The 22,253-nt window shown below is 47.2% G+C and overlaps 2 protein-coding genes across 3 annotated transcripts in view; both read right to left on the bottom strand.

The window, feature by feature from the left end:
* The window catches only part of LOC144799914 (acyl-coenzyme A diphosphatase NUDT19-like), a 170,611-nt gene extending 159,641 nt beyond the window's left edge, over positions 1–10,970 (bottom strand). The window contains exon 1 of the mRNA XM_078671531.1: positions 10,122–10,970. Within this exon, the coding sequence (XP_078527657.1) occupies positions 10,122–10,856 (735 nt within the window). The 5' untranslated portion in view covers positions 10,857–10,970. The remainder of the gene's footprint in view (positions 1–10,121) is intronic.
* Positions 10,865–22,253, bottom strand: part of LOC144799915 (acyl-coenzyme A diphosphatase NUDT19-like) — a 244,771-nt gene continuing 233,382 nt past the window's right edge. For both annotated transcript variants that reach the window (XM_078671532.1, XM_078671533.1), the window contains 2 exons: positions 20,081–20,932; positions 10,865–10,973 (listed from right to left, as the gene is read on the bottom strand). In XM_078671532.1, coding sequence (XP_078527658.1) covers positions 10,899–10,973; positions 20,081–20,815 — 810 coding nt within the window. In that variant the 5' untranslated portion in view covers positions 20,816–20,932 and the 3' untranslated portion in view covers positions 10,865–10,898. The remainder of the gene's footprint in view (positions 10,974–20,080; positions 20,933–22,253) is intronic.

The following is a 22,253-nucleotide window of genomic DNA, read 5'->3' as shown; positions in this document are numbered from 1 at the left end:
GCAAGTAGATCAAAACCACAGAAAATCAATTACCACTTAGAAAAATGCAAAAACTGTGGTAACATTTGTTTTTAATAGGCGGCTTAGTCCTGAATACCGGAAGAGAGTGATCTTAGCACTGAAAACCTTTTGTTATTGTTTTGAGAAAAGAAAAAAAGGAAATCACAGCTCTTTTTCCCCCCATATTTCTAAAAAAGCTACATTTTGCTCACTTACTTCAGTTTCTTGTCTTTTCTTTTTCCAAGCCATCTGACACAGTGTGTGCACAATGTTAACAGTATACTGACTAACTTTGGACCTTTTTAAATGTTAAAAAGTGGCACCCAACGGAATGGGGAGGTGGGAGGGTGGTGAGGAATCTCCAGATAGAGTATTCACCAAAAAGGGCATTACTGAAGGTAAGTAACTTGTCCTTTCAATGGCTACATCCAACTGCTGATTCAAGGCAACAGCGGTACAAAAAGGGGGTGGTGATGGACGGAGCATCTGAACCAATCAAACACTCACACCCAGCCTAAAGATCTGGGTTTAATCCATCACCCTTCTTTAGCCCACTCTGCCACCCCAGTTGAGACATGGCCATATGCAAATCAGTCTGACCCTGTGCCTCATGGGAACAGCCCAGCCCTAACTGCCAAGCCATGCCTTCCCTGGACCGGAAACAAGCTTCCAGCAGTTCGGGCTGGACTGTTCCCATGAGCACAGGGTCAGACTGATTTGCATATAGCCATGTCTGAACTGGGGTGGCAGAGTGGGCTAAAGAACGGTGATGGATCAAACCCAGATCTTTTGACTGGGTGGGAGTGTTTGATTGGTTCTGATGCTCCGTCCATCACCACCCCCTTTTGTACCGCTTTTGGCCACCATAAGTGTGGCAGGGTATGCTCAGACGTGAGTCCCTTGCTCACTTTGCCACTGGATTCAAGCAAGCCGGGCTGAAGACGGCTGGAATGCCAGAAACCGGTCCTCGGAAGCTTGTTTCCGGTCCAGGGAAGGCATGGCTTGGCAGTTCGGGCTGGACTGTTCCCATGAGGCACAGGGTCAGACTGATTTGCATATAGCCATGTCTGAACTGGGGTGGCAGAGTGGGCTAAAGAACGGTGATGGATCAAACCCAGATCTTTTGACTGGGTGTGAGTGTTTGATTGGTTCTGATGCTCCGTCCATCACCACCCCCTTTTGTACCGCTTTTGGCCGCCATAAGTGTGGCAGGGTATGCTCAGACGTGAGTCCCTTGCTCACTTTGCCACTGGATTCAAGCAAGCCGGGCTGAAGACGGCTGGAATGCCAGAAACCGGTCCTCGGAAGCTTGTTTCCGGTCCAGGGAAGGCATGGCTTGGCAGTTCGGGCTAGACTGTTCCCATGAGGCAAAGGGTCAGACTGATTTTCATATAGCCATGTCTGAACTGGGGTGGCAGAGTGGGCTAAAGGACGGTGATGGATCAAACCCAGATCTTTTGACTGGGTGTGAGTGTTTGATTGGTTCTGATGCTCCGTCCATCACCACCCCCTTTTGTACCGCTTTTAGCCGCCATAAGTGTGGCAGGGTATGCTCAGACGTGAGTCCCTTGCTCACTTTGTCACTGGATTCAAGCAAGCCGGGCTGAAGACGGCTGGAATGCCAGAAACCGGTCCTCGGAAGCTTGTTTCCGGTCCAGGGAAGGCATGGCTTGGCAGTTCGGGCTGGACTGTTCCCATGAGGCACAGGGTCAGACTGATTTGCATATAGCCATGTCTGAACTGGGGTGGCAGAGTGGGCTAAAGAACAGTGATGGATCTAACCCATATCTTTTGACTGGGTGTGAGTGTTTGATTGGTTCTGATGCTCCGTCCATCACCACCCCCTTTTGTACCGCTTTTGGCCGCCATAAGTGTGGCAGGGTATGCTCAGACGTGAGTCCCTTGCTCACTTTGGCACTGGATTCAAGCAAGCCGGGCTGAAGACGGCTGGAATGCCAGAAACCGGTCCTCGGAAGCTTGTTTCCGGTCCAGGGAAGGCATGGCTTGGCAGTTCGGGCTGGACTGTTCCCATGAGGCACAGGGTCAGACTGATTTGCATATAGCCATGTCTGAACTGGGGTGGCAGAGTGGGCTAAAGAACGGTGATGGATCAAACCCAGATCTTTTGACTGGGTGTGAGTGTTTGATTGGTTCTGATGCTCCGTCCATCACCACCCCCTTTTGTACCGCTTTTGGCCGCCATAAGTGTGGCAGGGTATGCTCAGACGTGAGTCCCTTGCTCACTTTGCCACTGGATTCAAGCAAGCCGGGCTGAAGACGGCTGGAATGCCAGAAACCAGTCCTCGGAAGCTTGTTTCCGGTCCAGGGTAGGCATGGCTTGGCAGTTCGGGCTGGACTGTTCCCATGAGGCACAGGGTCAGACTGATTTGCATATAGCCATGTCTGAACTGGGGTGGCAGAGTGAGCTAAAGAACGGTGATGGATCAAACCCATATCTTTTGACTGGGTGTGAGTGTTTGATTGGTTCTGATGCTCCGTCCATCACCACCCCCTTTTGTACTGATTCAAGGCAACAGAGCAAGTGAGAAAAGTGATTAAAAAACGTTATTAGGGCGACACTGGGCTTAAAAATAGCATTGTACTGTGGGAATGATCAAACCCGCTTGTGTGTCACAGAGGTCAACATGTTTAAGACTATGACCCAAACGGTGTTGGGGCTTTCTTCAGGACATAGGAGTGCTGCTGCTCAATGTGCTCAACACAGAAAACCATCCAGTGATCTCATGTACCATCAGAGGGTGAAGGATCACTGGCAGTACCTGTGGAAGACATGCAGATAGCGCAGAAACATGTCGACCTCTGTGACACACAAACGGGTTTAATCATTTCTGTAGCGCCATGCTGTTTTTAATCCTAGCCCAAGGTCGCCCTAATAAAGTTTTTTGTGAATCCCGTAGTTGGTTTTATTCACTTCTTTAATTTGATCTGCTGCCTTTACCACTCCTAGCTCCACAATTGGGTATTCAGTATATACTTCTCTTAGCACAAAAACATCCCAGAGCGCCTACCTCTCAGTGAGGGGATTGTAGCCCGTATCGTGACTAGGCATTGAAAAGGCAGTCCTTTCACAAAGTTACTTTCACATATGTCTGGTTATTTGTGGATAGTGTGACTAACCGTTGGGTACTTTGAAGAACTATCCTATCATTAAAGACTATGTCTTAGGTACGCTGGAGGACTGGAACCTAACATAGCCCTGGAAAATGTGCTATTTCCTGACCATAATGTAGGGAGTGACTGTAACGAGAAAGCCTGACCGTCTTAATGAGGATTTAGGGAACAAATAATATAGCTGTCTACAAGAAAATGATGTTTGTTCTTCTAGGGTTGATAGTTAAGCTGATAGCTAATGATTTCTCCGTTGCCCTGAAATCAGCCTCTTGGTGCTCAGCCAACCAGGAGTTAGCCCTAAGTCCCATATGGTCAGTCCAGCCCCACCTACGTTTGAATCCTGCTTATATGGAATGAGGGAAATTGCCAATACCGCAAGCGGCAGCTGTCATTGTGCTAATGTGGAGGCTCTGCTGTTAAAAAGTACAGCTATCTCCCTGGCTCCTCAGCCTATTACTGCTGGGTGCCTCCGCATCACACTGTGAGCCAGACTGTGTTCAGCTATTATTCACTAAAAGAAATATTACCCTCATTTGGGCCATGAAAAATCTTCCTGAGTGGCTGGTGACAAGCTGGGATATAAAAATCGGCAAAAATGCTTGTCAAAAGATGACAAACAATAGTTGCACTACGTGACTATGATAACAGTTCTTGTTTGTTATATATATATAAATATGTGTTACTAGAAAATAGGGAGGTGACAGTGGCCTATACAGAATGCTAGCACATACACAGTATTCGGGAAGTAAGTTAATCAAACAAACAGTAAAGTGTGCTCAATGGAACAAATAACGCCACGTCACCCCAATAGTGTACGGTATATAGAAGAAAACTTCCCGATATACCAAAAATATGAATTGAATGTACAGAGCACCATGAATTAATTAGTAAACAGTCCTTCAATTTGACAGGTCCAAATTCGTACAGCGAGATCCAAAACAATGAAGTTGATACAAGAGATAGATGGTTCCAGTTGTTATAATAAATTCTTCACTTTCTTGCACAAACTGGTATGCGAAACAGCCACAAACTGATATGGAAAACAGACGACACGTGTTTCATCGTATTCTATGACTTTTTCTAGGCTTTGATAAATCGTCACTGCCGGAATACAAGTAGCATATCCAACTTATGTAAGTAGTTAAAATCTTGATCCTCTGAGCCCTGAGGACCAAAGGAGACAGAGGACCTGTAGAAATTCACTCCTCATGCAGACTAGCACAGTACGTGTCTACGATGCTCAATGCAGTAAAATGTATCCAAGGGCAGGACTTGAACAAAAACGTCAGTAACGTAGCTGTCTGCCCATAATACAACCTAGCCCTGATAAGCCTAGGTCTTGGACTTTGGCAGATGCCAAGTCTGGGTGTACACGTTTACTATTTAATTGGTGGTGCTCTGGCCATTCAATTCATATATATATGCTGAATAGTATTCACACATATGAAAAAGTAACATTCCACCATAAGTATGGCAGCAGGGCCGGACTGGCTACAGGGCAGTTGTGTGTGCTGCCGTGCTGGGGGCTAATTTCGTTGATGGGGACCTGCGTGTGCAAAACTAAATTAGTTTTGCTTTTTTTATTTCAAATCGCACGCAGGTCCCCATCAACGAAATAAGCCCCCACCACAGAGAAATTAGCCCCTAGCTCGGCAGCACACACAACTGCCCGGTAGCCAGTCCGGCCCTGTATGGCAGACATAGGAACTGAAAGAGTACATGTCCCGGATTTTTAGACTAAAAACGGAGATGCAAGCGTTTATGTGTGTCACAATGCAGGATCAGTATTGAGCCTTTTCAGAAATCAATGTAATTAAGAGATTTGACATTCTATGTAAAGGCTACATTAAATGTATAACCCTTAGTGCCTTGTTGTCTGTGTTTCTATATTGGTGAATGTTGTCCTTTAAGTCATTCTGGGCCCCTCCGCTGTTGTGAAACTGTAGTCATACATCTACGTTTGTGAAACTTCACGGTTTTTCATTTTCAAAATCTAGTCACCCTAAAAGTGAGAAGAAGGAAGATAATATGAGAGGGAAAGGGACGGGAGAGTAAACAGAAAGGTAAAAGGTAGAAAAGAGAGAAGAGAGGGATAGACTCAGAAAGGGAAGAGTCAGAAAGGACAACAGGTCACACTAGGAAAAGAAAGACTAAAGGAGCGAGAAGAGGATAGTAGAGACAGAGGGGACAACGAAAACCTAGATGGAGTGGGAGTACGAATAGTGGGAGAAAAGGACAATATACAATACACATTAATTTATGGGAGTAGGAACGTTACAGACCCAATGTGCTTTACTGTGCACCATTTGAAGAAAATTTTACAAAAAATGTTACTTACCAGTAATCTTCATTACTTACAACGTGAGGCAGTCCTGCCTCTACCCAGCCAATCACAACGCCAGTATTTCAAAAGCTTAAATAGGACCCTCCCACCTACCGCCATGCCTGTTATCATCAAGACTCCGACACAAACACAGCGGGAGGGCGGGAGGGATAGAGGACTGGGACGGGGAGGACCCTAATCGGGGTAATGAAGATTACCGGTAAGTAACAAGACATTACCCCCTCATGGGTCCTCCCCCTCCCAGTCCTTACAATGTGAGGAACTCACAAGCAGAGAACCAACAAAAAATGCAGGACACCAGGGATCCATGTAAAACACAAATCTGTAAAGATCAACGAACAGCAACGTTCAAGACGCCAACAGAAAAACAGCCAGCAGAGGCATGTAAAACATCAAGCCCATAAGGCAGCATAAATACGTGACGGGGCAGCCAGGTGGCCGCCCAACAAATCTCTGGATAGAAACCCTTGCAGCCCCAGCCCAGGAAGCAGAAACAGAACGAGTCGAACGACCCAGCACCAGAGATGGAGGAGGCAGATCCAAAGGACTGAAAAGGCAGGCAGACCGAGAAACGCACACACCGACCAACCGTAGAATCGGAAACCAAATCCCCCAAGCCACAGGAGACAAACAGGGCAGGAAAAAATCGAAAACTCCAGGGAATGATAAGGGAAAAACCGGAGAGTCCAGCGAACAACCAAGGAAGGTGCAACAAGGGACCCCCCAGCAGGCAAACCAGGAAGAATCACCTCCAGCTGCCAAAGGAAAAGGGAAGAAACCACATGCAGAAAGGCTGGAACAAGCCACAAAACAACCCGATCTGGCAGGAACTTCCAATAGGGAAAAGAAACGAGCAAAGCACCCAACTGACAAGCAGAGGTGACGGCCAGCAAAAAAGCCACCGTAGAAGACAACCAGAACAAGTCCGCTACCAGCAAGGGCTCAAAGGGGGCAACATCAGACGCCCCCAAAACAGCAGGCAAAACCCAAGAAGGCATGAGCACAGGAGAGACCGGCCGGCGAAGCCAAAAGCTCAGAAGAAACCGACTCACCAAAGGGGCGAAAAACCACCAAGGAGGCCCCAGGACCCCGACAAGCATGAACCGCCGCCCACTGAGAAGACAAAGCGGAAGGGGGTAAGGCCCTGTAAAAAAAACATTCCTGAGAAAATCCAGCACAGAAGTAAGATCCCCCAGCACAGGAACTACCCAATGGGAAGAACCCCAATGACGACCACAGCACCCAAGGTCTGAAGGCCGACGCAACACCGGGATGCCACCAGCTACCACAGAGGAACAGCCCAAACACGCCAATGACAGCCGCACAAGAGCCAGGCCATCAGAAGCTAGCGACAAAGACAAGCTTCGAACCCAAAAGCGGAGCCAGAGTCAATGGAGTCCAGCCAAACACGACCCCTGCCAGCAGCAGCAGGAGCAGAAACCAAAGACAGTGAGGCCAACGATACAGACACCTACACACCTCCCTCTACATCCCCTGACTATTCGGGAGGAAAAAATAGGAGGGAAGGCACACAGAAAACCCGAAGGCCAAGGAAATGTGCAGGGTCCGCACCAAATCGAACCAAACAAAGAAAATGCGCCACCGAAGCAAGCACCCATTGGCACAACACAGAGAACACAGAGGACAGGAGGAAAAGGCCGAATCTGCGACTACAAACGAAAACCCAGACGTTCCTGAACAGAAACTCAAAGCCAACCGAGGAGACACTGCCCAGAGTGAGCCGTGGGAGCCTGTGCCACCAGAGGCAGAAGCCATACCAAGGAGAAATAGCGTTTTGGGAACAAAACATGGAATGCATCTGGAACAGAGACATGCAACTGGTCCCCCAAGAAGGCGTAAGCAACAATGAACCACAGGAAGGCCAGCACGAATCAAAAAACTCATCGGCCACCAAGGACCCCAACGTTGCCCCCAACCCCAAGGACAAGCGTCCAAGGACAACAAGAGGAGAGAAGGGAGCTGTAACACACCCCAAACACCAGGTTGGGAGAGCAAAGCCACCAGTCCAAAGTAGGGACCAGAACAGGGGAGAGAGGAACCAGAGCCACATAACCTGCATGGAAAAGGACCCAAGGAGTCAATCAGAAGAAACACCAAGGACAGGAGGAGCAGGCAAGCCCAAGGACCTACAGCCGTGGAGGTAGCCACCGCCTCCTGGATCCGCAACTAACCCCGAAGGGCCGAAGGGCGACCCAGCAGGACTCGCAAAAAGTCAACAGGGAAGAGAACTGAGCCAGAGGGAGAAAACAGTACCCTGCAAAGTGACGAACAGGCCCCGAGAAACCGAAGGCCCAGAACAGATGAAAAATGGCCAGAACCAACACGAACCCCAGAAACTGGAACAAGGCCATCAACGCCACCATCGCAAGAATAGCCACAAGGAGGGTGGAAGCAGAAACCGGACAAAAGCCACATAGGAAAAAAAAATTAGAGCACCTGGCCATCCCAGGTGGTCACCCATCCAGGTATTGACCAGGCCTGACCCTGCACAACTTATAAGAACAGGTGCAAGCAGGGTGGAATTGCCAATCAGCAAAAAACCTGCACAGCAGGAGCCAGCACCATGGAAAAACCTGGGGAGCAAGAGAGAGGCCGAAAGGCAACACACGAAACAAAGAAAGGAACCCATCCATAGCAAACCACAGGAACCGCGGACCAGCCGGACAGATGAAACGTGAAAAACAGTCAACTCCCAAATCCAGGGAAGCCAAAATAAAAAACGCCCACCAGGAAGAGGGGAACGACCGAACGCAAGGGGAACAACCGCCCTGCGACACCAAACGGTATAAAGCCCCGGGACACAAACGGGCACCAGGAACAAAGTAGAAGAGGAACCCTTGCCCCGCTCCGCCACCCGAACCAGCACAACAGTGCCCAGAGACAAAAACAGTCCGACGCCCAAAGAAGAAGGAAAAACGTAACACGGGCCAAAAGACAATGAAGCAACTGTGAAAACAGCCCAAAAAGGGTGACGGCCCGGAAAGGAAACCGGCAACCAAGAGCAAAGACCGACAGGACCCACCAGTCGGAAAGCAGACCGGACCAACAAGCCAGGAACAACGGATCCGAACCCCCAAAACCACAACAGCAACAGAGACAGAGAACCCATTATCAGATGAGCACCAGGTGTGGGACACAGACCCAAAGAAGAAGAGACGCAACTGCAACCAACAGGTCACGGAGATTCCCCCCAGGGCACAACAATACCCAAAGCCCCAGATGACCAACACCCAGGGGCAGGCGCAGGCGTAACAGAGGCCGGGAACCAAATGGAACACAGCCCCCCCCCCACCAACGAAAGGGCCGAGAGGAAGACAGAGCACCACCACATAGACTGTCAGTAGAGGGAGCCAAAAAGCCAAGGAGCCACAGAAACAGACAGTGGACCAAGGCGCCAGTGCCGCGTCAGCCAAGGAGAAGACTCAACCCACCAAGCCAAGACAGGTAGGCGGGCCCATAAACAGCCAAACAACTCCACACAACCCATGAGCAGGACCAGTGACGCACAGGCCGAACAAGAGAAAAAGAAGCATATGGAAATGCAGGAAAGTGAGAGACAAAGTCTGCCAGGCGAAACCGCCATCCCAAAAAAACGGGTAAAAACCCTGCGTATCTGCCGTAAGCCATGCATCAGTCAGGATATCCAACAGGACAACATGGAAGGGAAGGTCAACCACCACAGAGGAAACAAACTGTGCGGAAAAACCCCACAACAGCCAGGGATCTAGGGACACAACCCAGTGTCACCCAAATAAAGACCTATCCTCAGGACAACGTACCGAGAATTTGAACCAAACAGGAACTCACCACACAACAAAGGCAGTGGCCAGCAACCTCCAAGTAACACTGCCCCCAATCACCAAATCACGTAACGTGAGACTGGTGACATGAAAGAAACAATATAAGGGCAGCCCTGTAGTCTCCACCCACAGTCCCAGGTCAAAAGACCATGGCTGTGGGGGCCAGACGCTGCACTAGAACCACAGAGCCGGAACGACCCGGGGCCAGGACACCACGAAAACTCCCCGTCCCAGCCCAGCACATGAACGGGGAGAGTCCCTGACCCCAGAACAAGAGCGCGGCCAACCGGGGGACCGGAGCGGCTGCGCAGAGAGAAAAACACACAGGAAACAATGCAGAAGTGAAAAACTGCAAATGAAATACTCCAGTGAAATTCACACAGTAAATAATGCAGAAGCATAACACTGCAAATAAAACACTCACAACCCCGTTGTGAAGAAAATCAGAAACAGGAACCGGGAGCACCAGCGTTCCGACCGCCGTCGGAGCAGAAAAACAACAGGCATGGCGGTAGGTGGGAGGGGCTTATGTAAGCTTTTGAAATACTGGTGTTGTGATTGGCGGGGTGGAGGCAGGACTGCCTCACGTTGTAAGGACTGGGATGGAGCGGACCCAGGAGGGGGTAATGGAGAATCTAGATAGGGTGCGTAATGTGATTTTTTCTGGGCATCTGATTGCCTGAACGCTTTGCTTCAAACTCTGTGCAGGTTCTGCCAAACTGTACTGAAAAGCTGCCCACTCTATTTAAGGATGCTACAATTTAAAGAAGGGGCTTGACGCAGTTTCTTAAAGGCATTTACCAATATGTAGGAAAAACATTTACCATAAAGGAAGTAACTTCTTTCTGGTCTTCAAGTGTGTGCGGCAGGTCTTGCAGACAGCACATGAAAAAGGCGGTGTCATATCTTCTCCTCATTACACTTCTTCCAGTAACTGGGGTTAGATAGTTGGACCACTCATGCAAAGCCCAGATGTTTGGTAGGCAATGCAGCTCTTGACACATCTGTATAAAATGGGAAGGATTTTCTTGAATCCTCAGTCTCCAAGCACTGAGTTGATAGTCATCGAAATGCACCGTCTTTGTCAGTTCCTGACTGGGAGTTCTCTCACTGCCTTTAGGAAGAACAAGCAAAATACCAGATTCTTCGAAGGTTTCTCGAATTGCACAGATGCGGAAGGCTACCTCTCCTGGAATCGGCGACCCAAACATCATTCTGTCTGTGGCAAATATCGGAGGTCTTGACCTGGGATCTTGTTTCACCAAACCCAGTCCAAAGTTTGGGCTTTTCTTATAATTACTAAACACTTCAATCCATTCACTGGAAAAATCGGAAGAGTCTATGCATCCACCTGGAAAAACGTAAGCGCTGGGCATGTAACTGCTTGTCTTGCTTCTCTTAAGTAGAAGCACTTCATAGTCATAGGCACTTTTCAAAGGCCAGCTGGGTCCTTTCTCCTCTAAGAAGGGTAAAGGAGCCCTTTTGAAAACTGTATTTCCATTTCTAGCAGCTACAATCAGAGTAGCAGCTTCTCTCCAGTGCTTTAATGCTTGGTTCATTGTGGGTAGAGCAGTATTCAGTAAGCCAACAGATCTCAGCTGTTATATAAGATTGTATTTGTCTTCCCTTTCTGTTCCTGATTCATAGGTTAGTTTGCTTGCAATACAGACTGCGTTCTGCAGGGGTATATAAAACAAAGAAAAAAGATTACATATTTTATCGTAAATGGTCATTTAACATGTCAGATTCCGTGTTGTAAAAGATATGTTCAGAGATTTCTCACTACTGAGAGTGGTAGTAATAGTGAAAATAAGTTTATTAAGACGTATGCCCATTAAACATAAACATCCACAACGTTAAAAGCATACAGCAATTACATAAACCATCATCCGAACATTACATAATTAAAGACTAACTTTTGATCTATAATAAGTATTAGAAAACATGTAATGCTTACGGCAACTTCAAAGAATTGCATATTCGCCAAAAATGTAATTGCATTCCACCTTGACCAAATCTGTTATTTTTAAAAAACGATAGTAAAAAATGTTCTATGAGCGAATAAATAATGAGGACAATCAATAAGGGCATGGGAGATTACAAGATTTAATTTTTCAAACACATTTACACATTCCATTAGTATCTCTAGTCCTATTGTAGCTTTCTAGTGCAGAGAAAATTGGGTTACAACTAAGCAGCATTTTAAGTAGTTTACGTGCAATTTGGAGTTGGGGTTTGTTAAATTGGGGAAAAAACCCTGCCTGACCGAGTGTGTTGATTGTAAACATTATGGAGAGTTTCTTAGACAGATATTCCATGCCTAGCTTTTGGCAAGTGTTGGGAAATGGTACCAATGTTCTTATTATACCAAAAGTACTATGCATGATTTAATTTAATTCATTCTTTTGAGACGACCCATAGCCCATTTCCTTTCACTTACGAGAATCTCTTTGTTGTAGTAGAAGAAACAACAGTAGTCCAGGGTAGATTATGTAAGATGTTTATTTAAGTAGATGTCATGAAGAGGCCCACCAGGAGCAACCTTCCTACAGTTCAGCACATTCTCCAACTCACTCATCTAACCACCACCAACATTCCACACCCCAGTCACACTGGCTGAGCAGCAGGTATAACACATCTCCCTTCTTTACAAAGAATAACATTAGAAACTCTTGCATGCATGTTTACTTAATAGCAAACAAGATGCAATAAAGGTGCATGGAAATAACACATAGAAAACATTGCACACATGATGCATAACTGAATAAGCACATTTTATAACATATTATTTGCAAAGAACCTCTACCAAAGCAAATAAAAACAAGCATTGGCATAGCCAATAGGTCTCGCCTTTGCGCCTTATAAGTGTTTAGCCATGCAACAGTTGATGTTGTTGAACCAAGGATATTGTGCTGCATAAATAAATACTTATAAGGTCCCAAAGGCTAGACCTATTGGCTATGCCAATGCTTGTTTGAGATTGTTTCTTGAAAAGGCTGCATGTGCATTGCTCCCGGTGTAGTCAGGAAGAATTTTACAGTACAACAATTTAAGTAAGCAAAAGCAAAGAAAAAAATGTAACCAAGTGTAGAATTTTTTTTCTTTCTGCAGTGCACAGCATTTCCTGCTTCACCCTGCTGTGCATGGTCAGTTAAGCTGCCCCTCAAACCAAAGAGTCTGAGGATGGACAAAGGGTGATTCCCAAAGAAATTACTTCTGCCTCCCCCCTCACCCCATCCCTCCCGTGGCCTTGTATTGGAAAAATGCAAAGAGACTGCAAGGCACGGTTCTTTATTTTTATTTGTGCAGCTCATGGCAGTGATTTACACAGACTAACTATGCAAATATAACACAGCCAACCGTAAATCTTATGTCCTAAATGCACAAGTATTTGTTTGTCTTATAATCCCTCAATTCAAAAAAATGCACCTGTATCACTTTTGAACTAGTCCTTTTTGTGATGTGGGTTTGCTGGTCATGTACATAAGTTCCAAGAATTTTGGGGTGTTTCTGAAAGTATACAGATAATAGTTTTCCATTCAGGGTGTTTCTTACACCAGTGTCTAAAGATACGAGTACGTGCCCTGCCAATGTGCTGTGATGCACGAGGGTCGCATTGGTTTTGAGGCAATGTTTTAAATTTGAGTTTGTGAGAGGCATATTGTCGTTGTTAACATCCTTTAGGATCTGATAGAAACATTGTTTGTTATCTAAACCTAGTTCCCTAACTGAACGTGGCCTGCGCTGCCATAGAAGAAAGCCTACAACATAGTTCTAACAATGACAAGGGAAGCTGCTATCCACTGCAGGCGACTTCGAAAAGGGCTTGGAGTGATGTGCAACGCATTCAAGGCAGTTCTTGTTAAATGCTAAAATTATTCCTAAAAAATTGATTGTCGTGGGTGTTCATAGCAAAGCTGCTAGATTCCATTTTATGAACAACCCTCCCCTTCCCTGTGGCTTCTTGTATGACCTGCGTGGTCTTCAGCGGCGCCATGTTTTACTAGACAATCCTTCTCATGGCGGAGCTCAGAGCTTAACCCCTTTCTCCTTCACAGCCTCCATGCAGATAAGCTCAGAAACGAACACTCCTTACCTATAGTACAGCTACTAAAATCACATGGCAGAACTATACAAAAAGAAATGACAGTCAATAAATTACCATGCTGCTTTGTTAATGCTTGTCAGAAAATGCCTGGATCTCTAGTGTACAGAACTGTATTCTTGGTAGACGTGGAGTCACCTGAACAAGGGAATCTGTTGGCGACCCCCCATGGTAAAATGACTGGACACTTTTGCTTTACAAACTTGGAGTGCAAGAGTTGAACAGAAGCTGCCATAGTCCTATTTATTTTTTGCAGTTTTATTCATTTTCATGGGACCTGGGAGATTAGGTGATTTGCCCAGAATCACAGGATCTTGAACCCAGACACAAACCTGATTCCTTGATTCCAAGGCCTTCATGCCTCGTCCTCTCCCCCTCCCTCCCTCCCTATGTCACGGACCATGCACATGAGCATATCCGATGCAAGCCACGCGCATGATAGGGTGCGTGATGTTACTTCTAATGCCCATGTGACACCTGTTTAGGTCACACGTATACAGTTGAAGCTTGCACTGCTGGTGCCCAGAGGGTACCCATTCCCTGTGCCCCAGTGACGTTCGAGAAGAGCTTTCATTCTACAAAACACGAAACGAATTGTACTGTTGGCGCTTGACATATCAAATCATATCAGTGGTCAAAACTACTGTGCAAACACAACTCAAAGAGCAAAATGCCTCCAGACATCACTTTGTGTATCACCTTATATTCTGTGCTCCTCACTATGCCCTGTGCACAAGCACACTGTATATTTGTGCCTCTGGGCGAGCATGCTTCCCCGGCTGTTTGTTATGTGTCTGTTGTGCAGTCAGAAACTCAGCCAGGCTGCCATTGGCAAGACGCAAGCAATATGTCCCCCTGTCCCCATGTCTGGTAAATAATCCCCATAATTGTGGTGCAGTTGCTGTGGTAAGGGCTAGAGGGGGGGTGCCGTTCGGTGTCAACTGTGGCTTTAATGAGGAGCTGTGCACATGAGGCGTCAGTGTTCTGTCTAAAGCGCTCTGTTTGTGAAAGGCTCTTTACATTAGAACTGAAAGCAGTGCTGTGGACAAAGAAAAGCGACAGCAAGAAAAGCAGGCAAATGCAAAACAGCTGTTTTCAAGCACTCGTTTTTGTGCTGGCATCCGCCTTGCAGGAGCGAGCAGCGGCGGCGCGAGACCCATGTAGCGTGCGGGCCGCTTCTTGCTCCCTCAAGGTGGATGCCAGCACATGCATGAGTGTGCTTGAAAAGGAGCAGACCGATTTCAAAAGGTTTATCCTAGAGCAGCACATGCACGCTTCCTGGGCGAGACCTAAAAAATAAAGGTACCTGGAAATAACAGGTGGAAAACATTTCACACTTGATGAATAACTGAAAAAGCAGCATGTCATTACATATTAATTTTAAAAGACCCAGCATGTTACCACAGCAAATAAAGAAATAAAAATAAACATATAATAAGAATACACTCACCTTCTCCCTTCCTAAGCAAAAACATTTCCACACCACAAACCCTCTACCAATTCCCTAATGCCACAAACATGCAAGCTGGCCAGGCCAGCATAAAAGACAGCACACAGGGAACAAACCACCGGTGGCGCAGGAGTGAACCACCCATAGAAACTCCAATCACACACTCCGCTGTTGTGAAACTGTAGTCATACATCTACGTTTGTGAAACTTCACGGTTTTTCATTTTCAAAATCTAGTCACCCTAAAAGTGAGAAGAAGGAAGATAATATGAGAGGGAAAGGGACGGGAGAGTAAACAGAAAGGTAAAAGGTAGAAAAGAGAGAAGAGAGGGATAGACTCAGAAAGGGAAGAGTCAGAAAGGACAACAGGTCACACTAGGAAAAGAAAGACTAAAGGAGCGAGAAGAGGATAGTAGAGACAGAGGGGACAACGAAAACCTAGATGGAGTGGGAGTACGAATAGTGGGAGAAAAGGACAATATACAATACACATTAATTTATGGGAGTAGGAACGTTACAGACCCAATGTGCTTTACTGTGCACCATTTGAAGAAAATTTTACAAAAAATGTTACTTACCAGTAATCTTCATTACTTACAACGTGAGGCAGTCCTGCCTCTACCCAGCCAATCACAACGCCAGTATTTCAAAAGCTTAAATAGGACCCTCCCACCTACCGCCATGCCTGTTATCATCAAGACTCCGACACAAACACAGCGGGAGGGCGGGAGGGATAGAGGACTGGGACGGGGAGGACCCTAATCGGGGTAATGAAGATTACCGGTAAGTAACAAGACATTACCCCCTCATGGGTCCTCCCCCTCCCAGTCCTTACAATGTGAGGAACTCACAAGCAGAGAACCAACAAAAAATGCAGGACACCAGGGATCCATGTAAAACACAAATCTGTAAAGATCAACGAACAGCAACGTTCAAGACGCCAACAGAAAAACAGCCAGCAGAGGCATGTAAAACATCAAGCCCATAAGGCAGCATAAATACGTGACGGGGCAGCCAGGTGGCCGCCCAACAAATCTCTGGATAGAAACCCTTGCAGCCCCAGCCCAGGAAGCAGAAACAGAACGAGTCGAACGACCCAGCACCAGAGATGGAGGAGGCAGATCCAAAGGACTGAAAAGGCAGGCAGACCGAGAAACGCACACACCGACCAACCGTAGAATCGGAAACCAAATCCCCCAAGCCACAGGAGACAAACAGGGCAGGAAAAAATCGAAAACTCCAGGGAATGATAAGGGAAAAACCGGAGAGTCCAGCGAACAACCAAGGAAGGTGCAACAAGGGACCCCCCAGCAGGCAAACCAGGAAGAATCACCTCCAGCTGCCAAAGGAAAAGGGAAGAAACCACATGCAGAAAGGCTGGAACAAGCCACAAAACAACCCGATCTGGCAGGAACTTCCAATAGGGAAAAGAAACGAGCAAAGCACCCAACTGACAAGCAGAGGTGACGGCCAGCAAAAAAGCCACCGTAGAAGACAACCAGAACAAGTCCGCTACCAGCAAGGGCTCAAAGGGGGCAACATCAGACGCCCCCAAAACAGCAGGCAAAACCCAAGAAGGCATGAGCACAGGAGAGACCGGCCGGCGAAGCCAAAAGCTCAGAAGAAACCGACTCACCAAAGGGGCGAAAAACCACCAAGGAGGCCCCAGGACCCCGACAAGCATGAACCGCCGCCCACTGAGAAGACAAAGCGGAAGGGGGTAAGGCCCTGTAAAAAAAACATTCCTGAGAAAATCCAGCACAGAAGTAAGATCCCCCAGCACAGGAACTACCCAATGGGAAGAACCCCAATGACGACCACAGCACCCAAGGTCTGAAGGCCGACGCAACACCGGGATGCCACCAGCTACCACAGAGGAACAGCCCAAACACGCCAATGACAGCCGCACAAGAGCCAGGCCATCAGAAGCTAGCGACAAAGACAAGCTTCGAACCCAAAAGCGGAGCCAGAGTCAATGGAGTCCAGCCAAACACGACCCCTGCCAGCAGCAGCAGGAGCAGAAACCAAAGACAGTGAGGCCAACGATACAGACACCTACACACCTCCCTCTACATCCCCTGACTATTCGGGAGGAAAAAATAGGAGGGAAGGCACACAGAAAACCCGAAGGCCAAGGAAATGTGCAGGGTCCGCACCAAATCGAACCAAACAAAGAAAATGCGCCACCGAAGCAAGCACCCATTGGCACAACACAGAGAACACAGAGGACAGGAGGAAAAGGCCGAATCTGCGACTACAAACGAAAACCCAGACGTTCCTGAACAGAAACTCAAAGCCAACCGAGGAGACACTGCCCAGAGTGAGCCGTGGGAGCCTGTGCCACCAGAGGCAGAAGCCATACCAAGGAGAAATAGCGTTTTGGGAACAAAACATGGAATGCATCTGGAACAGAGACATGCAACTGGTCCCCCAAGAAGGCGTAAGCAACAATGAACCACAGGAAGGCCAGCACGAATCAAAAAACTCATCGGCCACCAAGGACCCCAACGTTGCCCCCAACCCCAAGGACAAGCGTCCAAGGACAACAAGAGGAGAGAAGGGAGCTGTAACACACCCCAAACACCAGGTTGGGAGAGCAAAGCCACCAGTCCAAAGTAGGGACCAGAACAGGGGAGAGAGGAACCAGAGCCACATAACCTGCATGGAAAAGGACCCAAGGAGTCAATCAGAAGAAACACCAAGGACAGGAGGAGCAGGCAAGCCCAAGGACCTACAGCCGTGGAGGTAGCCACCGCCTCCTGGATCCGCAACTAACCCCGAAGGGCCGAAGGGCGACCCAGCAGGACTCGCAAAAAGTCAACAGGGAAGAGAACTGAGCCAGAGGGAGAAAACAGTACCCTGCAAAGTGACGAACAGGCCCCGAGAAACCGAAGGCCCAGAACAGATGAAAAATGGCCAGAACCAACACGAACCCCAGAAACTGGAACAAGGCCATCAACGCCACCATCGCAAGAATAGCCACAAGGAGGGTGGAAGCAGAAACCGGACAAAAGCCACATAGGAAAAAAAAATTAGAGCACCTGGCCATCCCAGGTGGTCACCCATCCAGGTATTGACCAGGCCTGACCCTGCACAACTTATAAGAACAGGTGCAAGCAGGGTGGAATTGCCAATCAGCAAAAAACCTGCACAGCAGGAGCCAGCACCATGGAAAAACCTGGGGAGCAAGAGAGAGGCCGAAAGGCAACACACGAAACAAAGAAAGGAACCCATCCATAGCAAACCACAGGAACCGCGGACCAGCCGGACAGATGAAACGTGAAAAACAGTCAACTCCCAAATCCAGGGAAGCCAAAATAAAAAACGCCCACCAGGAAGAGGGGAACGACCGAACGCAAGGGGAACAACCGCCCTGCGACACCAAACGGTATAAAGCCCCGGGACACAAACGGGCACCAGGAACAAAGTAGAAGAGGAACCCTTGCCCCGCTCCGCCACCCGAACCAGCACAACAGTGCCCAGAGACAAAAACAGTCCGACGCCCAAAGAAGAAGGAAAAACGTAACACGGGCCAAAAGACAATGAAGCAACTGTGAAAACAGCCCAAAAAGGGTGACGGCCCGGAAAGGAAACCGGCAACCAAGAGCAAAGACCGACAGGACCCACCAGTCGGAAAGCAGACCGGACCAACAAGCCAGGAACAACGGATCCGAACCCCCAAAACCACAACAGCAACAGAGACAGAGAACCCATTATCAGATGAGCACCAGGTGTGGGACACAGACCCAAAGAAGAAGAGACGCAACTGCAACCAACAGGTCACGGAGATTCCCCCCAGGGCACAACAATACCCAAAGCCCCAGATGACCAACACCCAGGGGCAGGCGCAGGCGTAACAGAGGCCGGGAACCAAATGGAACACAGCCCCCCCCCCACCAACGAAAGGGCCGAGAGGAAGACAGAGCACCACCACATAGACTGTCAGTAGAGGGAGCCAAAAAGCCAAGGAGCCACAGAAACAGACAGTGGACCAAGGCGCCAGTGCCGCGTCAGCCAAGGAGAAGACTCAACCCACCAAGCCAAGACAGGTAGGCGGGCCCATAAACAGCCAAACAACTCCACACAACCCATGAGCAGGACCAGTGACGCACAGGCCGAACAAGAGAAAAAGAAGCATATGGAAATGCAGGAAAGTGAGAGACAAAGTCTGCCAGGCGAAACCGCCATCCCAAAAAAACGGGTAAAAACCCTGCGTATCTGCCGTAAGCCATGCATCAGTCAGGATATCCAACAGGACAACATGGAAGGGAAGGTCAACCACCACAGAGGAAACAAACTGTGCGGAAAAACCCCACAACAGCCAGGGATCTAGGGACACAACCCAGTGTCACCCAAATAAAGACCTATCCTCAGGACAACGTACCGAGAATTTGAACCAAACAGGAACTCACCACACAACAAAGGCAGTGGCCAGCAACCTCCAAGTAACACTGCCCCCAATCACCAAATCACGTAACGTGAGACTGGTGACATGAAAGAAACAATATAAGGGCAGCCCTGTAGTCTCCACCCACAGTCCCAGGTCAAAAGACCATGGCTGTGGGGGCCAGACGCTGCACTAGAACCACAGAGCCGGAACGACCCGGGGCCAGGACACCACGAAAACTCCCCGTCCCAGCCCAGCACATGAACGGGGAGAGTCCCTGACCCCAGAACAAGAGCGCGGCCAACCGGGGGACCGGAGCGGCTGCGCAGAGAGAAAAACACACAGGAAACAATGCAGAAGTGAAAAACTGCAAATGAAATACTCCAGTGAAATTCACACAGTAAATAATGCAGAAGCATAACACTGCAAATAAAACACTCACAACCCCGTTGTGAAGAAAATCAGAAACAGGAACCGGGAGCACCAGCGTTCCGACCGCCGTCGGAGCAGAAAAACAACAGGCATGGCGGTAGGTGGGAGGGGCTTATGTAAGCTTTTGAAATACTGGTGTTGTGATTGGCGGGGTGGAGGCAGGACTGCCTCACGTTGTAAGGACTGGGATGGAGCGGACCCAGGAGGGGGTAATGGAGAATCTAGATAGGGTGCGTAATGTGATTTTTTCTGGGCATCTGATTGCCTGAACGCTTTGCTTCAAACTCTGTGCAGGTTCTGCCAAACTGTACTGAAAAGCTGCCCACTCTATTTAAGGATGCTACAATTTAAAGAAGGGGCTTGACGCAGTTTCTTAAAGGCATTTACCAATATGTAGGAAAAACATTTACCATAAAGGAAGTAACTTCTTTCTGGTCTTCAAGTGTGTGCGGCAGGTCTTGCAGACAGCACATGAAAAAGGCGGTGTCATATCTTCTCCTCATTACACTTCTTCCAGTAACTGGGGTTAGATAGTTGGACCACTCATGCAAAGCCCAGATGTTTGGTAGGCAATGCAGCTCTTGACACATCTGTATAAAATGGGAAGGATTTTCTTGAATCCTCAGTCTCCAAGCACTGAGTTGATAGTCATCGAAATGCACCGTCTTTGTCAGTTCCTGACTGGGAGTTCTCTCACTGCCTTTAGGAAGAACAAGCAAAATACCAGATTCTTCGAAGGTTTCTCGAATTGCACAGATGCGGAAGGCTACCTCTCCTGGAATCGGCGACCCAAACATCATTCTGTCTGTGGCAAATATCGGAGGTCTTGACCTGGGATCTTGTTTCACCAAACCCAGTCCAAAGTTTGGGCTTTTCTTATAATTACTAAACACTTCAATCCATTCACTGGAAAAATCGGAAGAGTCTATGCATCCACCTGGAAAAACGTAAGCGCTGGGCATGTAACTGCTTGTCTTGCTTCTCTTAAGTAGAAGCACTTCATAGTCATAGGCACTTTTCAAAGGCCAGCTGGGTCCTTTCTCCTCTAAGAAGGGTAAAGGAGCCCTTTTGAAAACTGTATTTCCATTTCTAGCAGCTACAATCAGAGTAGCAGCTTCTCTCCAGTGCTTTAATGCTTGGTTCATTGTGGGTAGAGCAGTATTCAGTAAGCCAACAGATCTCAGCTGTTATATAAGATTGTATTTGTCTTCCCTTTCTGTTCCTGATTCATAGGTTAGTTTGCTTGCAATACAGACTGCGTTCTGCAGGGGTATATAAAACAAAGAAAAAAGATTACATATTTTATCGTAAATGGTCATTTAACATGTCAGATTCCGTGTTGTAAAAGATATGTTCAGAGATTTCTCACTACTGAGAGTGGTAGTAATAGTGAAAATAAGTTTATTAAGACGTATGCCCATTAAACATAAACATCCACAACGTTAAAAGCATACAGCAATTACATAAACCATCATCCGAACATTACATAATTAAAGACTAACTTTTGATCTATAATAAGTATTAGAAAACATGTAATGCTTACGGCAACTTCAAAGAATTGCATATTCGCCAAAAATGTAATTGCATTCCACCTTGACCAAATCTGTTATTTTTAAAAAACGATAGTAAAAAATGTTCTATGAGCGAATAAATAATGAGGACAATCAATAAGGGCATGGGAGATTACAAGATTTAATTTTTCAAACACATTTACACATTCCATTAGTATCTCTAGTCCTATTGTAGCTTTCTAGTGCAGAGAAAATTGGGTTACAACTAAGCAGCATTTTAAGTAGTTTACGTGCAATTTGGAGTTGGGGTTTGTTAAATTGGGGAAAAAACCCTGCCTGACCGAGTGTGTTGATTGTAAACATTATGGAGAGTTTCTTAGACAGATATTCCATGCCTAGCTTTTGGCAAGTGTTGGGAAATGGTACCAATGTTCTTATTATACCAAAAGTACTATGCATGATTTAATTTAATTCATTCTTTTGAGACGACCCATAGCCCATTTCCTTTCACTTACGAGAATCTCTTTGTTGTAGTAGAAGAAACAACAGTAGTCCAGGGTAGATTATGTAAGATGTTTATTTAAGTAGATGTCATGAAGAGGCCCACCAGGAGCAACCTTCCTACAGTTCAGCACATTCTCCAACTCACTCATCTAACCACCACCAACATTCCACACCCCAGTCACACTGGCTGAGCAGCAGGTATAACACATCTCCCTTCTTTACAAAGAATAACATTAGAAACTCTTGCATGCATGTTTACTTAATAGCAAACAAGATGCAATAAAGGTGCATGGAAATAACACATAGAAAACATTGCACACATGATGCATAACTGAATAAGCACATTTTATAACATATTATTTGCAAAGAACCTCTACCAAAGCAAATAAAAACAAGCATTGGCATAGCCAATAGGTCTCGCCTTTGCGCCTTATAAGTGTTTAGCCATGCAACAGTTGATGTTGTTGAACCAAGGATATTGTGCTGCATAAATAAATACTTATAAGGTCCCAAAGGCTAGACCTATTGGCTATGCCAATGCTTGTTTGAGATTGTTTCTTGAAAAGGC

Source organism: Lissotriton helveticus, chromosome 12 (assembly GCF_964261635.1).
Source record: "Lissotriton helveticus chromosome 12, aLisHel1.1, whole genome shotgun sequence".
Taxonomy (NCBI): Eukaryota; Metazoa; Chordata; class Amphibia; order Caudata; family Salamandridae; genus Lissotriton; species Lissotriton helveticus.
The sequence above is the reverse complement of the archived record's forward strand: the minus strand, read 5'-3'. Positions and strand labels throughout refer to the sequence as shown.